A 15,970-nucleotide genomic window follows, 5' to 3' on the forward strand; every position below is an offset into this window, starting at 1 on the left:
GTGATGTGTAATGGAGCCACAGAAAAGGTTCGACAGGCAAAGGCAGTTTATGAGAAATCACTAGCAAACAGAGCAAAGAGGGGGGATAAAGAATTATTCACATATATAAATGCTAAGAGCAGCAGGACAAACCAGATCGGACCTTTACGTAAGGGAAAGGGGAAAGTAATAAATACACCAGCTGCCGTTGCAGATGAACTCAACAGTTATTTTGCATCGATATTTACAAATGAAAAGCCTTTTGTGGCAAAAAATTGGTAGAGTAGTTAATGATCACTGTCAAGCTGAGCTTCTTCGGAGAGACCTAGATAGACTTCAGGAATGGTCAGAAAAATGGCAACTATGCTTTAATCCAACAAAGTGTAAGGTATTACACCTGGGAAACAGTAATCCCAAAATAACATTCACTTGGTGGAGTTCAACTAAACCCAGTACTGGAGGAAAGGGACTTGGGTATTACGATACGGTCAGACATGAAATTCTCTGAGCATTGTAAACAGGTTGCAAGGAAGGCCCATGGTGTTCTATCGATGATCTATCGAACTTTTGCAAGTAGAGATAGGGACGTGATAATCCCATTATATAAGGCTTATGTTAGACCACACTTGGAATACTGTGTTCAAGTATGGAGACCGCACCTAAAGAAAGACATCGAGCTTCTTGAAAGGGTGCAAAGACGGGTAACTCGCCTGGTGAGATCGGCAAAAGGGCATCCTTATGAAGAAAGACTTCGAATATGTGGGTAGCAGAGTTTGGAAACTAGACACCTTAGAGGAGATTTGATTGAGGTGTTTAAGGCTCTGAGAGGCATCAGTAAAATGAATGAGGACGAAATTTTCAAGATTATAAATGATGCTAGAACTAGGGGACATAAATTCAAGTTACGGGGGGAAATGTTTAGATTGGACTGCAGGAAGTTTTATTTTAGCCAGCGAGTTATAAATTACTGGAATAAGTTGCCTTCATGGGTGGTAGAGGCCGACAGTTTGGGGAAATTCAAAGGTCATCTGGATAGTACTTTCGGGCAAGGGAAGCGCATAGGATGATATGTTTAATTTCCTTTTTTTTTTGGCTGGTGCAGCATAAGCCATAGGCTTTCTTGCACCATGCGGCCGTTACTAATACAAATACGAATACTAAAATATACCCAAGGCAACCGGGCCTTTGGTATATTTTGTATATCTGTAGTGTCGTGTACCGTTGTTCCTCTGGTCATTTAGCTGCTGGGCCCCTAATGGGACCCAACGTTGTCCACACTCTGCCCCATGGAGGCAGACCAGGTACCCAGTAGTTTAGATATTATTTACTCTGGCAGGTCCTGCCACCTAGTTTCCTGAGATTTCAGCGGCTAGGACCTTAAAAAATAAATAAAAAGGAGGAAAACGCTAGAATTGGTAGCCAAAAGTCGTGCGAGTTTCAATTTTGATGTTTAGGGAATACTCTGGTGTATAGGTAGAAGAATGGGGACGATAGAAAAGACGACCCCAGTGGTCAGTGGGCCTGCCCAGGCCCCACCAGAGGAAACGAGGAGTGGCAGGGAGGGGAGGACCGTCACCCCCCGCCGAGGAGGGTATAAAGTAAATCGAGAGAGGGAGCTTGAATTAAATCGCCAATAAGGCGCTTTGCAGCAGAGCTGCACTGTCAAGTCCAGTGTTATCCATTTTGCCTCCACAGAGGTCTGAGCAGGCAGTTGTCGTTCTTGAGATTCAGGTCCCGTCCATTCTGTCTTGATTGTAGTCTTTGCAAGTGGTAGTCAAGTCCAGTGTTTGTCACGTTTTCATCACTCTTGTCCGGGAAGTGGAGTTTACTGGCCGGATCTGTTGGTCATTCAGTAGTCGTGTTTCAGTTAGTCACATTTCATGATGATTTGTCGGAGAAGTGGCGATCTCTCCAGGCTTCGATGCGTTTTGTAGTCAGTCTCCTCCGAATTTGAATCACATCCGGGGATGGGTGTCTTAATCTGGTTTGCTCTAATTTTCGTGAGGGCGTCATCCTATCCTATTGTGGTCAAGTGCCTCTGTCCAGGCAACAAGCCATTGCTGCTTGGGTTGGTTGCACTGTACTTTTCATGGTAGCGGGTTGCTGTCTAGTCAAGTGGGCTTAGTGGTTGCGGCAGGGTCGGCCTTCTTGTGAAGATACTTTGGGCATATTTGGACAGTGCTGTGTAGGTGGTGTCGCTCTCCGTCTTTAGAGATAAATTGTAGCTCAATGATGAATAGACCCCGGAAGTCCTCATAGAGTCGGCAGTCATACATCAGGTGGTCCCAGGTCTCCTGTGATCCACATGCACAAAATCGATTGTTGGCTATTCCCAGTGTTGTTAGCTTGCTGCATATAGCACCGTGTGCTGTTAATAAATAAGTGCAATAGAGTCCCGGGGAGAATCATGAAGACGATTTTGGATACGTTATTTGTACGTCTGGAATGAACTTGAGAGTTATCCCTCTTTTGTGTACTCCATCCAACGTTGTTGCCATACGGATTGGAGGTATCTTTGTAGTCGTTTCTTTTCTGCAGATCGATTCCCAGCGGGGTCTGCGATGTGGTCCCTGTGTGTCGTGCTCTTTCCTCGTCCAAGCTGGTACAGCATGCCTGTGCGTATCACCTCCAAGTCAAGAGGCAAGGCCCCCGTGATCACCTGCAGGGCGTGGGTGGCGACGGTGTTACAGGCACGCGTCATGGTAAGAAGAACTGGTCGGTGAATAATATTGAGTTTCCTGCTATTTGCCGCTTTTGTAGCCTTGTTAAACCACACACATCTGAGGCGTATGTCGCTGCTGGAATGAAGACTGTTTTGTAGAGGAGGGCAAGTGTGCGCCTCTTTAGGCCCCAGTCCCGGCGGATGATCCTTGCCACCATTGCTGCGTATTTCTTCATCTTTGTTTGGATGTAGTTCAGATGTTGTAGGAAAGTTAGTTTACTGTCGAGAATGATTCCCTGGTGCTTTAGTTCCATGACTAATTTTATGGTTTTGTTGTTAATTTTAATTTGTGCAAGCCTTGTGGGTGTTAGGTATCTTTTGAAGAGAATGGATTGAGTCTTGGTTAGAGATATTTGCAAGGGTGCTTTCTAGTCCATTCTTGAAGGACGGATAGGGCTCTATTTGCTGTTGTTTCCCTCTGAGCCCTTGAGTCAGCTTCCAAGATCAGGGTTAGGTCGTCCGCAAAAGCCAGGGCCCGGACGTCCCCAAGGTCCATGGAGAGGAATTCATCCAATACATAGTTCCAAAGGAGCGATCCAAGCACAGAGCCCTGCGGGTATCCTCTGTAGATCTGTCTTTCAACTCTAGAGTAAGGTGCCTGGATCACCACTCTTCTCTCAGTGAGATAACTCTGCAGGCAGTTGTACAGGTTCATGGGAAGGTTTGAGCACCTCAATCGTGAAAGGTTCAGGAAGGTATAGGTATAGGTATATTTGGGTCTAACGGCTCCTGGGATTTCTCCCATCTCCGCATATGTACACTGTATCGGACAAGCCAGGGATTTAAAAGTATATGGTCATGTGGTATGTAGCATGTTGTGCCCTTGTTCATCCAGCCTGTTAGCCGCCGGGCCCCTAATGGGACCCGACGTTACCTTACCTCGCCACGGGGAGGCCGGCCGGGTGTTACCTATATAGTACTCTGGCGGAAGGTATGAGGTATGAGGTATATTGAGGGTCTAGCGGCTCCTGGGATTTCTCCCATCTCCGCGAATGTTCTATGTATCGGTGACAGTACCCTGTCAAAGCCAGAGATTTAGAAGTGTGTGGGTCATGAGTAGTGTTATATGTTGTTCCCATTGTTTATCCGGCTTATTGGCCGCCAGGTCCCTAATGGAACCCGACGTTGCCCATACCTCGCCACGTGGAGGCTAGCCGGGTGTTACCATTGAGTCAATTGTACTCTGGCAGGTCCTGCCACTTACTTTCCTGGGATTTTAGTGGCTAGGACCTAAAATAAAATTGGAACGACCGCGGTTGATTTTAAATCACTTACATTAAAGCACTAATATGGGGTTGACGCTGAAAGCCTGTTTCTGAAGTGCCTAAAAGGTTGGGCGAAATTTTTTTGGTGTATTTTAAATTTGGACGTGTAGGGCTATACACTGTGCAAGAGAAAGTGCTGGGAGGGGAGAGTGAAGGCTGGGGGGGTGAAATAGGAAGAAGAGGGTCAATAGGGTAGGTGACCCCCAATTATTCAGTGAGGCATGCTATGCCCCACCAGAGGGAAGGAATGGTGTGGCAGGAAAGAGAGGAGACAGCAAGCCGTAACCTCCCCCCCTGCCGGGTGTGGGAGTAAAAGAATTGCACTGCACAAGAGAGTGCAGAGCCTTGAGCCAATATGGCTCCGTCAAGGCAGCAACTTGGAGTTTCTCTATCTTCGTCGGTCTTCTCTGTCATCGGTAGCCTTTAATATCCAGAATTGTCCTCAGCTATGAACAGTGGTCAGGTCCGTTGTTAGTCTGTTATCAATGGTTGTAGTTCTCTTCATCATGGGAAGATCCGCATCTCCATGGGGTTATTCTTGCGATCGCTGGTTTTAGATGATTAGTAGTGAGCAGGTTCCTGAGGGAGGTTCTCCTTGAGTCCTCTCCACGCGTGTTCTGTGTCTCTTTTTATTTATTTATTTATTTTGTTTATTTTTTTTTTAATTTTTTATCTTCTTCTTCTGTAGATGGCTATCAGTGTTTTACGCCTACGAAATAGTTTTTGGGCATATTCCTTTAGCTCCCTATATTCCTCTAGTGAGTCCAATAGATGTGATTCCAAGTTCTTGGGGAGGTAGTGTATTGCAGTGATCAGTCTGCACCTGAGGTCCTCATAATGAGTGCAATCGTACATAATGTGCTCCGAGCACTCGAGCTCCCGACAGGCACAGCTCGGATCCACCGCAATCCCCATTGCTGTCAGCTTGGCTTTAAAGGCCCCGTGACCAGTCAGTAAATAGGTGGTGTATAAGCCAGGTTGAAACCAAGTTGGGGGACTGGGGTACATCCTGTCAATGTTCGGAATGAATTTCCTGGTGATATTTTCCTTATTTGAGTTGGCCCAGCGCTCCTGCCAAACTTGCATCAGGTGTTTTTGCAGTCTTATCTTTTCATTATTTTTGTGGCGCATTAACGTCCACAGTATAGCCATGGTATGTACAAGGTATTCCTTTCTCTATGTGGTAGTTCATTCCCCTGCGCGTGATCTCTAAGTCAAGGGGGAGAGTCCCGGCCAAGACCTACAGTGCGTGGGTACTGGTTGTTCTACAAGCATGTGTAACTGTCAGTAGGATGGTTCTTTGCGTTGCATCAAGGATGCGTCGGTTTACTACAGTTGCTGTTTTGGCAAACCATATTGCTGAGGCATAAGCGATGATCGGTAGAAAGGTTGTTTTATAAAACAGTTACAGGGTACTCTGGCGGAAGGTGTTGGCCATGCTTTCCAGTTCTGCTCGTGAAATTGCCGTAACGGTAATGATGAGGTCATCGGCGAAAGCCTGAGTTTTGATCTCGCCATGATTCTGGGTAAGGAAGCCGTCCAGTACGATGTTCCACAGTAGGAAGCCCAGGACCGAGCCCTGCAGCAGCCTCTGTAAATGTTCCTAGTCAGTGTCTGGAAGGGGGCTTTCACTGTGATTTCTCTGTCTGACAGGTAGCTTTTGACGAGGTTCTAAAGGTTTCCCGAAATACAAGCGGCCCTGCACCTCGCCAGGACGCTCGGCCACCAAAGGGAGTCGAACGCCCCGGCGAAGTCCACAGAGATCACGAGGAAGTATTTTTTGTTGCATGTGGCCATTTTATTCAGTAAGTGCTGAAGCTCATCCACTGCCGAGACCCCCGGCTGAAACCAAACTGGTTCGTGGAGGAAAGCCCAGCCCTGTCATAATGCTTCAAGAGGCGGGAGTATAGAAGGCATTCTAGTAGTTTGCTTATTACAATGAGAAGGGTGTGTCTGGAAGGCGGGAGGTTTGGAAGAGTTCTTTAAGATTAATTTTACGTTAGCCTTCTTCCAATCTGTTGCGAAGGTTCCTGTTTGAAGGCAGTTGTTATAGAGATTGAGGAGCAGGTCGGGTGCGATCTCGACCACTGTTTTTAATAATTTCTGGTTCAAGCAGGACCAGTCCCGGGCATTTGTTTGATTTTATCAGTGAGGCGGCTGTAGTGAGTTCCTCTTCAGTGAAGTATGGTTCTGCTTCCTGGGTCTGATAGGCATCGTTTTGTTGGCACTGATGCTTTTGCTCATGGGTAGTCAGTGCGACTGCAAAGTGGACTGCAACTGGGGAGTCGGGTTGCAGCAACTACCTCACCCCTGGGGAGTTTGTCTGTAGTAACTTTGTGCACAAGTCCCCAAGGGTCACCGTTTCCAGTGGCCTGAACGAAGTGCTCCCAGCATTCCTGTTTGGCTCTTCGTATTTGGGCAGTGTATATGTTTCTTGAGGTCCAGTAATTTTGCCTCATGGCCTCTACTTCCGCGGCCGGGCCAGCTTCTTCTTGCTCTTTAGGTGTTTAGGTAGGTGGTAGACGTCAGAGTGTGCCCGGCACATGGATGACTGCGGTATCCCAGCAGAACATCACCCAAAGCATGACACCGCAGCCACCGTCCCATGGTGCAATAAGAAACGTCATTCATCAGACGACCTTCTTCCAATCACTGAAGGTCCAGTTTCGATGCTCGCGTGCCCATTGTAGGCGCTGTCCCATTTTAAACAGAGTTAGATGTAGTGTGTGTGTTGCGACACATTACTCCATCACCACTATTCCAATTACTGGCGAGATGCGCCACAGTCGTCCTCCTGTTGCCACGTACCATCCGGGAGAGCTTCCGCTCACCTCGAGCATCGATGAGACGTGGTCGTCCAACACCTCAACGGCGGTTCATGGGTTTGCCCTACTCGGACCACTTTCGGTAGGTACTAACCACGTCTGACCGTGAGCAGCCCACCAGCTGTGCCGTTTCGGATATGATCTGATCCAGTCGTCTGGCCATTACAATTTGGCCTTTGTCAAACTCGCTTAAGTCCACTGCCTTTCCCATCTGACAGAGCTCAGTATCAGGTTTTTTATACCGTGTCTCGACCTGCGCACGTGCCGTAGTTCACCTGCAGTTGCTTCGATTTGCATAACGACTCGCTAGTCATAATTCTTTGGCTCATCGGTGTATCTTTTAAATTGAATGGCACTATTGAAAAAATAAAAATAAAAAAGACTGCCGTCCAGTTTTATTATCGGCAGGACAATGGGATACCTCACTATAAAACAATCCCATTTTTAACGGAATCGTCCCGCGTTTGAGTGAGGTACTCGTATGGTAAATTATCTAAACTCTCGATTCTCTATTTCAAAGTATTATCTTTTAGTTATTTTTTTTTCTTTGGGCAATTAAGGATTTTAAATATCAGCCGTGCAAATGAAGCAAATGTCCTTTTGCACCTTAGCTAGGGATTTCTCAAAAAATAAACACTAGAAAATTAATAACAGTTATCTCCTCCCGTGCATGATATTATTCACTTTTTTTTTTCAGGTCTCCTTAAAGATTATTTACGAGAACTGCCAGAACCAGTGTTCACAAGAGGATTGTTTGACATGCTAGTGGATGGTCTTAGCGTTTGTCTCCCAGATGATCCAGAAGGAAATGCCAAACTTATGTTCAGTATACTTGAATGTCTCCCAAAAGTTAACCTGGTAAGACAGAAGCTATTCTTACAGTATTGGTATTCTGTATATTTGGTTGTTATAAGTTATTTAATAAATTCAACATAATGCATGTTGTAACAAAGAAAAGAAATAGAACCACTTATCCTAATAAAAGCGAGTGGACGACATCACCGAAATAAAAAGATGGATGGGTGAACACTGTACACATACCTACAGTTGATGTGTATGTAGGTGTAAAACTAGTATGTAGTACAGGGTTCGGAAATTTGCGGCTCTTTAGCTTTTAGCCCAAATGTACGACAAGCGCGGAGCGCAGAGGGCGCGGGCGGCGACGTGAATATAGCATTAGTTTCAGCCCAAGCCGAAAACACTTCTCAGTTTAGTTTGCCCGCGCATCGCGAGCAGAGTAGATGCACTACATGGTGTCGAAGGTTAATCGTTGCGGCAGTGGCGAATATAAAATAGATAAATAGGAACAAAATAATATCTGTGTGTACGTAGTGTTTGATAGGTACGTGAATTCATTTTATAAATCACTAGACATTTTAAATAAGTGATGTGGTATTATTAAACAAGTAAAATAAGACATTAAAGTTACTATAATTTTTAAAATGTCAACTCAAAAGAGAAAGATTCAACAAGAAAACCGGGAATTTAAGAGATGGACTGAGTCCAAATTTGAAATGGAGTTAAAGGACTTAAAAATCAAGGACATGTGGGGTGCAAGATTAAAATGCCTTAAAACTGAAATTGAGGATTTAGAGAGGCAAAAGGCTTACCCTTGCAATTCTACACAAATGGACAGCGATAGATGAGCTGAAAAAGCATGGCCAAATTGTGTTGGATGCGTGAAGTAGCTTACCGGACACGTGTATAAATTTGAAATTATTGCTTTTGGTCCCAACAGAACTCAACACAATACTTCATTTACCACACAACACTTTTTGGCTTTCACAGTGATACAGTGTCTCCACAGAGTTTATATGGCGCAGATGTGGTAAACCACCGGAGGCGCCTTTCCCCTAATACTATGCACCCTATGCTTTTGGACTTCTCAGGTTTTGGTTCGACGTATTTTTTGCGGGCAAATATTTTCTAATATGAACTATATTAAAAATAAATCAAGAAACCGTCTGAACAATGCGAGTCTCATCATGTTTAAAGATGAAAATTACGGCATACTGCCAATTGTTACAAACATTACACAAGGTCGCTCGATGTTGAGAGACTCACTAAAGAAGTTCAGCAACAGAATTCACATTAATTCGTACCTAATTGGATGTTTGTTACGTTTTTTCAGTATTAATAAATAGTACAGGATGGCTTCAGGGCAGGAGGCAGAGGGTTGTGATAAATGGCTATTCCTCAGATTGGGTTGATGTAAGAAGTGGGGTCCCCAAGGATCAGTATTAGGACCACTGTTGTTTTTAATTTTCATAAACAACATCGATGAAGGGATAGAGGGCGTGATGTCTAAATTTGCAGATGATGTTAAAATTGGTAGAGTAGTTAATGATCACTGTCAAGCTGAGCTTCTTCAAAGAGACCTAGATAGACTTCAGGAATGGTCAGAAGAATGGCAGCTATGCTTTAATCTAACAAAGTGTAAGGTATTACACCTGGGAAACAGTAATCCCAAAATAACTTATTCACTTGGTGGAGTTCAACTAAACCCAGTACTGGAGGAAAGGAACTTGAGTGTTACGATACGGTCAGACATGAAATTCTCTGAGCATTGTAAACAGGTTGCAGGGAAGGCCCATGGTGTCCTATCGATGATATATCGAACTTTTGCAAGTAGAGATAGGGACGTGATAATCCCATTATATAAGGCTTATGTTAGACCACACTTGGAATACTGTGTTCAAGTATGGAGACCGCACCTAAAGAAAGACATCGAGCTTCTTGAAAGGGTGCAAAGACGGGTAACTCGCCTGGTGAGATCGGCAAAAGGCGTCCTTATGAAGAAAGACTTCGAATATGTGGGTTGCAGAGTTTGGAAACTAGACACCTTAGAGGAGATCTGATTGAGGTGTTTAAGGCTCTGAATGAATGAGGACGAAATTTTCAAGATTATAAATGATGCTAGAACTAGGGGACATAAATTCAAGTTACGGGGGGGAAATGTTTAGATTGGACTGCAGGAAGTTTTATTTTAGCCGGCGAGTTTTAAATTACTGGAATAAGTTGCCTACACGGGTGGTACAGGCTGACAGTTTGGGGAAATTCAAAGGTCATCTGGATAGTACCTTCGGATGAGGGAAGCGCATAGGATGATAGGTTTAATTTCTTTTTTTTATTAATTATTATTATTTATATATTTATTTATTATTATTTTTTTATCATTGTTCTATTCGGTTTTTTTTTTTTTTTTTGGCTTGTGCAGCATAAGCCATAGGCTTTCTTGCACCATGCGGCCATTACTAATAGTAAATACTACAATACTAATACTTCAAAATATATTTGTTTTTAATAAAACACCTTTCCACTATTCCATTTCTTAAAAATCCCCCCCCCTCCTAGCAACTTGAGCTGAGGTGTAGCTCTTCGGATTCTTTTTATTTTTTAATGAGATCAAAAACCGCTCTTCACTCAAAAAAGGTTGCCGACCTCTGATGTAGTGCTACGTGTGATGACACGTCTCACGAGGGGCAAAATGGATGAAGCCACAATATCCACCCACCAGTTGGAAAAGGCCTGGGTTCGAATCCAGTCAATGACATTAGAATGTTTATGGCCTTTTTTCCCAACGTGGATGAGTTAGTAGGTCTCAGGTTAGAGTTGCATGGTTTTTACTCCCACAAACTCGGATTTTTCGTGCATGAAAATCGACCACAGAGCACAAGTGCGCAATTTACTGATATGACACCTTATAGCCGTAGTTGCTTTGGCGCTTAAAACACACACACACACACACACACACACACACACACACACACACACACACACACACACACACACACACGTGCGTAGAACATGGAAAAGAGATAGGTCGCAATATGACGGACTCTCACCGGACGGCAGATTAGGCTCTATCCAGAAGTAAAATATTTGAGAATCATACTTGACAGATTGCTTACCAATCATCCACATCTAAAGTACTTAGCTGACAAGTTACTCTAATCAGTTTTGTTGGATGTATGTGAGGCCACCTTCCTAGATAATTTCGGTACGGGGGTGTTTTTTAAATAAACTGATAATAATAATAATAATAATAATAAGATCAAAAAAAGTATACCGCCATGACTGCGCGAATTAGCCGAGTGGACTGGTGAAAGAAATAAAAGAGGTGAAAGACTTGTGGAATTTGCAGAATCTCAAGGACTGTCAGTAATGAACACTTTTTTCAAGAAAAAGGGTGAACAGAAAGTGGACATGGAAGAGTCCAAATGGATTAACAACTAATGAAATCGACTTCATCCTCACTAACAGAAGATATATTGTGAATGATGTTACCGTCCTGAATAAGGTAAATGTTGGAAGTGATCACAGAATGGTAAGATGTACACTTCATATAGATATAGGAAAGGAAAGGAAAAAACTGACTCGAGTAAATAATATAAAGGTCTTTGAAATAACAGAGGAGGAGAAAAAGCAGTATGTACTGGAACTTAAGAACAAGTTTGAGCTTCTGCAGACTGCTCAGGACCAAGATATCGACGAGGAATATTACAACTTTCTGAAAGTGATAAAGCCCAAGAAACCTATAGGGAAACAGAAATCCAAAGAAGAAAAAATTAGTCAAGAAACACTTGTCATGATGAACCAAAGACGACAAATGAAGAGCAAGAAAAACATTGACAGGGAGAAAATTGAGTATACTGAGTTATGCAAAGCCATTAGAAAGAGACTCAGAGAGGACATAAGAAGATTTAACACAAGAAAAGTAGAACAAGCATTAAGGGAAAACAAAGGATTTAAATCAGCAGCCATGAGCAGTAATACAGAAAGACAAATGATACTGAAACTGAAGAATAGCGATGGTGTACTTATAAACAGCAGAGAAGGCATAATTCAAATAGCAGAAGACTACTATAGAGAATTATACAAGGAGCGAGGGAATGATACCAGCAGTGGGGAACATGGATTGCAAAGTAGCAACACATACGACATACCCGATATTCTTCCTGATGAGGTAGAACATGCATTGAAGAAAATGAAGACTCAAATCCCTAGGGGAAGATGAAGTTACTGTAGAGTTGTTAAAATTGGGAGGAAGAGACATAACACAAAAACTGGCAAGGCTCTTCACAAAGTGCATTAGAAAAGGTGTGACGCCTAAGCAGTGGAATAATGCAATCATAGTTTTGTTGCATAAGAAAGGAGATAAATCAGAAATTGGAAATTATAGACCAATTAGCTTGTTAGCCCATATCTACAAGTTGTTCACAAGGGTCATTACTAACAGATTAGAAAGAATACTTGATGAGAATCAACCGAAAGAGCAAGCTGGCTTTAGGACAGGATTCTCAACTATGGATCACCTTCACGTAATATCACAGCTAATGGAGAAAGCAAATGAATATAAAACACCATTATGCATGGCATTTGTGGATTATGAAAAGGCATTTGACTCCATACAGCATAAGGCAATGTTTCGGGCACTGGAAAGACAAGGCATAGATACTCCATATATTATGATTTTGAAGAAAATATATGAGAGTGCTACATCCTTTATTAGACTAGACAAAGACAGTAGCAAATTTAAAATCGAGAAAGGAGTTCGACAAGGAGACACAATATCTCCGAAGCTGTTTACTGCTGCCCTTGAGGAAGCTTTCAGAAGATTAGACTGGTCGCAGAAAGGAGTCAATGTGAACGGAGAGTACCTAAACCATTTACGATTTGCAGATGACATTGTGGTCATAAACCACGATCCCAAAGAATTAGAGGAAAATCTTAATCAGTTATGCACAGTTAGTAAGGATTTTGGACTAAAGATGAATATGGCTAAAACAAAAGTAATGATGAACAAGTATGCCACAGAAAGGGAAATAATGATTGAAGGAGCAGTAATTGAAAAGGTGGAGTCATATACTTATCTGGGACAAGTTATTAGCTGTAATAATGATAAATGGCTGGAAGTCAAGAGAAGAATAAATTTCGGATGGATAGCATTCAGGAAATATAGTCACATACTGAACAGCAATATCCCAGTTTGTCTGAAACGTAAAATAATGAATCAGTGTATACTCCCCACCATGATTTATGGAAGTGAAACTTGGGCACTCACCAAAAGAATGGAAGAGAAGCTAAGAACTACACAGCGAAGAATGGAACGAATTATGTTGGGAATCAGACTGTTAGATAAGAAGAGAAACACATGGATTAGGCAGCAAACTCAAGTAAAGGACATTCTTATCAAAACTAAAGAACTAAAATGGGCTTGGGCAGGACACATAGCTCGAAGACATGATGACAGATGGACTAAGAAAATAACAGAATGGTACCCAAGAGGAGCTAGAAGAAAACCTGGAAGACAAAGGCGGAGATGGATAGATGAAATTCATGAGTTTTTGAGTAGTGAATGGATGGCCAGTGCTCAAAACAGAAGCAACTGGAAAGTTGCTAGAGAGGCCTTCATCCTGCAGTGGATTGAAAATGGCTGATGATGATGACATTCAGGGTGGTCGAGAACAAAAAACAGGTTTATTTGTACACTGCACGAACTCTATAAGCACTGTGAACAGATTGTTTGGACAACTCATGGGGTTCTTTCAGTGATATAAGGGAATTTTGAAAAGGTAGATAATTATTTCGTTTATCAGGAAATGGTTACGCATTTTTATTACTATTGTTCGAGGAACACTGACTGTCCTACACATGTTCATAATACGCACAGCATTATCGTATAATGCCATATTAGGCCATTCGAATATTAATTCATCTGCCGAGCTGTATGTATTATGTCTGTAAATTACGTGTATTCTGAACAACTACAGGTGCTACATTCTTATGGAGGCGCTTTGGCACCACGCCGGTGGTCGATACAGTGAATGTGATGGCCATTACTTGTTCTATATGCTACATTTCTTTGACTTGCTGTCTTAGATCTGTGTATTTCCTGATCTTTTCCTCGTAGGTTTTCTGGAAGTTGCTGGTTTACCGCTTTGTCGATCAAGAAGATAGTCATTTCCTTCTTGTCGGATATAGTGAGATGGTGGTTATGTCCGGTTACTATTATTGGTCGAGAAACTAGGTGATTTTCCCATATAAACTCAGGATCGCGGCTTTCTGGAATTCCTTTTAAGTGTTCTCTGGAAAGCCTATTGCTGTTGGGTTCTTTATGTAGGCTCTTTGGCACCATGCCGGTCGTTCACACGGTGATCGGGATGGTTGTTATTTGTTTCATAAACCACATCCCTCTGCTTTCCTTCTAAGGTCTTTTCCTCGTAGGTTGGGCATTTTCATATCAATAAAGTAGTATTTTCTTGCTTGTCAGTGAGAGTTATGTCCGGTCTGTTATGCGGTTAAGGATTAGTATAATTATTATTATCAATTTATTGCAAATTGCTTCACTCAGGACAGCTATCAGCTACACGGCTCGACAAAATTAACAGAACAAAATGTCTTTCATGAATATTTTATTAAAAACAGTGTTGCCAAAAGCGATATTTAATATATTAGGCATCCTGACAAGCAAATTCCGAGTATCAAAAATAAATCTATATACCACCTTAGAGAGCCGCACATGATGCGAATATTCATGCCTATTAAAACACGGGTTGCGACCACGTCACTTCATTCCCGTTTTTTGGCTTGCTCAGTGGGATAGCCACATCTCCAGTATTCAGGATAGCAAGTCATTGTCATTTAGATGATTCTTTGAGGTGGCCGGCCGTTGGACGATTTGAAGACGGGAAGTCGCAAGCGGAGGTGGCACGTTGGCTTAATGTGTCACCTTCCATAGTGTCGTCTCGGCACTATGGAAGCAGTTTCAGGAGACAGGAACCATTATAAGAGGAGTTGGCCAAGGTCGCCTGAGGGCTACGTAAACTAGAATAGACCGCTATCTGGCTCTAACAGCAAGGCATAACTTTACGATGTCCTATCATCAAATGTCTCTTGAGGTTGTTCCGGCCACTGGAGAAAACATTTCCAACCGGGCTGTGTTAAGAAAGCTCAATTCAAGTGGGCTCTACACAAGGAAGCCAGTGGTTTGTATCGCATTAACTCCAAACCACCGCAGAACTCGTCGAAACTGGTGCCATGAATACGTGTTTTGACAAATAGCTCTGACAAATGGGGTACAGTGCTGTTCTCTCATGAGTCACGTTTTAGTCTACAAACAAATTCTAGACGTTATTTCAACTGGAGAAGATGAGGAATGTGGTACCATACCTCCAACATCGAAGAAGGGACACTTACTGTGGAGGAGGTATTCTCGGGTGGGGCAGAATCAACGGCTGCACCCTTCATGTTTCTGATAGGGAAACCATAACTGCGCAGAGCTACCGAGAACAGATCCTCGAACCTTATGTGCGACTTTTTAGGGGTGCACTTGGGCCAGATTCTTTTCATGCACGACAACGCCACTACACATAGAGCTGAAGCGGCGGAGGAATATCTTGAAACTAAAGATCCAACGACTGCCATCACAGACTTAAAGCCGATCGAACATGTGTGGGGCGCTCTTGGGCGACGCATTGCACAAGGACAGCCAACTTCTCGTTCACTTGGTGGAAGAATGGGATTTGTTGCTGCAGAATATTATAGACACCCTTATATCGAGCATGGTTCACCGCTGTCGGGCCTGTTTAGCCGTATTGATGTCATGTGACCATATACTCGAGCATCTGTATCAACTTTTGTTATGTGGCTTTTTGGAAATTCTTATACACCCCTATAAATGTGCCTTATACCTGTCCGAAGTTTCTAGCTGTCTCCTCATTTCTTCGTTATTCTATGGTACACCACCATACCAAATTTTGCCGCTTCATCGCAAGCTGCACGAGTTACACTAAGTTTTCTACGTGTTCTGTTAATTTTGCCGAGCAGCGTATCTTTAATACTGCACACACACATTCAGAAGCCTCATTTTAGGAAGGGACAAACCTGTCGGAAAAGGTGCAGAGAAGGGCAACAAAATTAGTTACACTTACAAAGCTACCAACGAAGATTGGGTTCCGTGAACTGTAGCGTCTGGAAACTTGGCATCTGCAAGGATAACTGTCTGAAGTGCTTGAGTTCTTGAATGGGATGGGTAAACTAAATACTGATGGTATCCTTACTTTTTATCGGAAAACACACTTAAAGGGAGAAAAATTTTAATTATAAAAGTATTCTTGCAGAATTTATGTACTGGAATTTGTTTTCAGCCAGAGAGTAATTAATTTTTAGAATAAAAT

The 15,970-nt window shown here is 42.9% G+C and overlaps 1 protein-coding gene across 2 annotated transcripts in view; it reads left to right on the forward strand.

The window, feature by feature from the left end:
- The window catches only part of RhoGAP100F (Rho GTPase activating protein at 100F), a 271,546-nt gene that overhangs the window by 220,321 nt on the left and 35,255 nt on the right, over positions 1–15,970 (forward strand). For both annotated transcript variants that reach the window (XM_090386878.1, XM_090386879.1), the window contains exon 6: positions 7,489–7,649. In XM_090386878.1, the coding sequence (XP_090243004.1) occupies positions 7,489–7,649 (161 nt within the window). The remainder of the gene's footprint in view (positions 1–7,488; positions 7,650–15,970) is intronic.

Source organism: Mastigoproctus giganteus, chromosome 12, assembly GCF_048544385.1.
Source record: "Mastigoproctus giganteus isolate SK-2022 chromosome 12, ASM4854438v1, whole genome shotgun sequence".
In the NCBI taxonomy this organism is placed as follows: Eukaryota; Metazoa; Arthropoda; class Arachnida; order Uropygi; family Thelyphonidae; genus Mastigoproctus; species Mastigoproctus giganteus.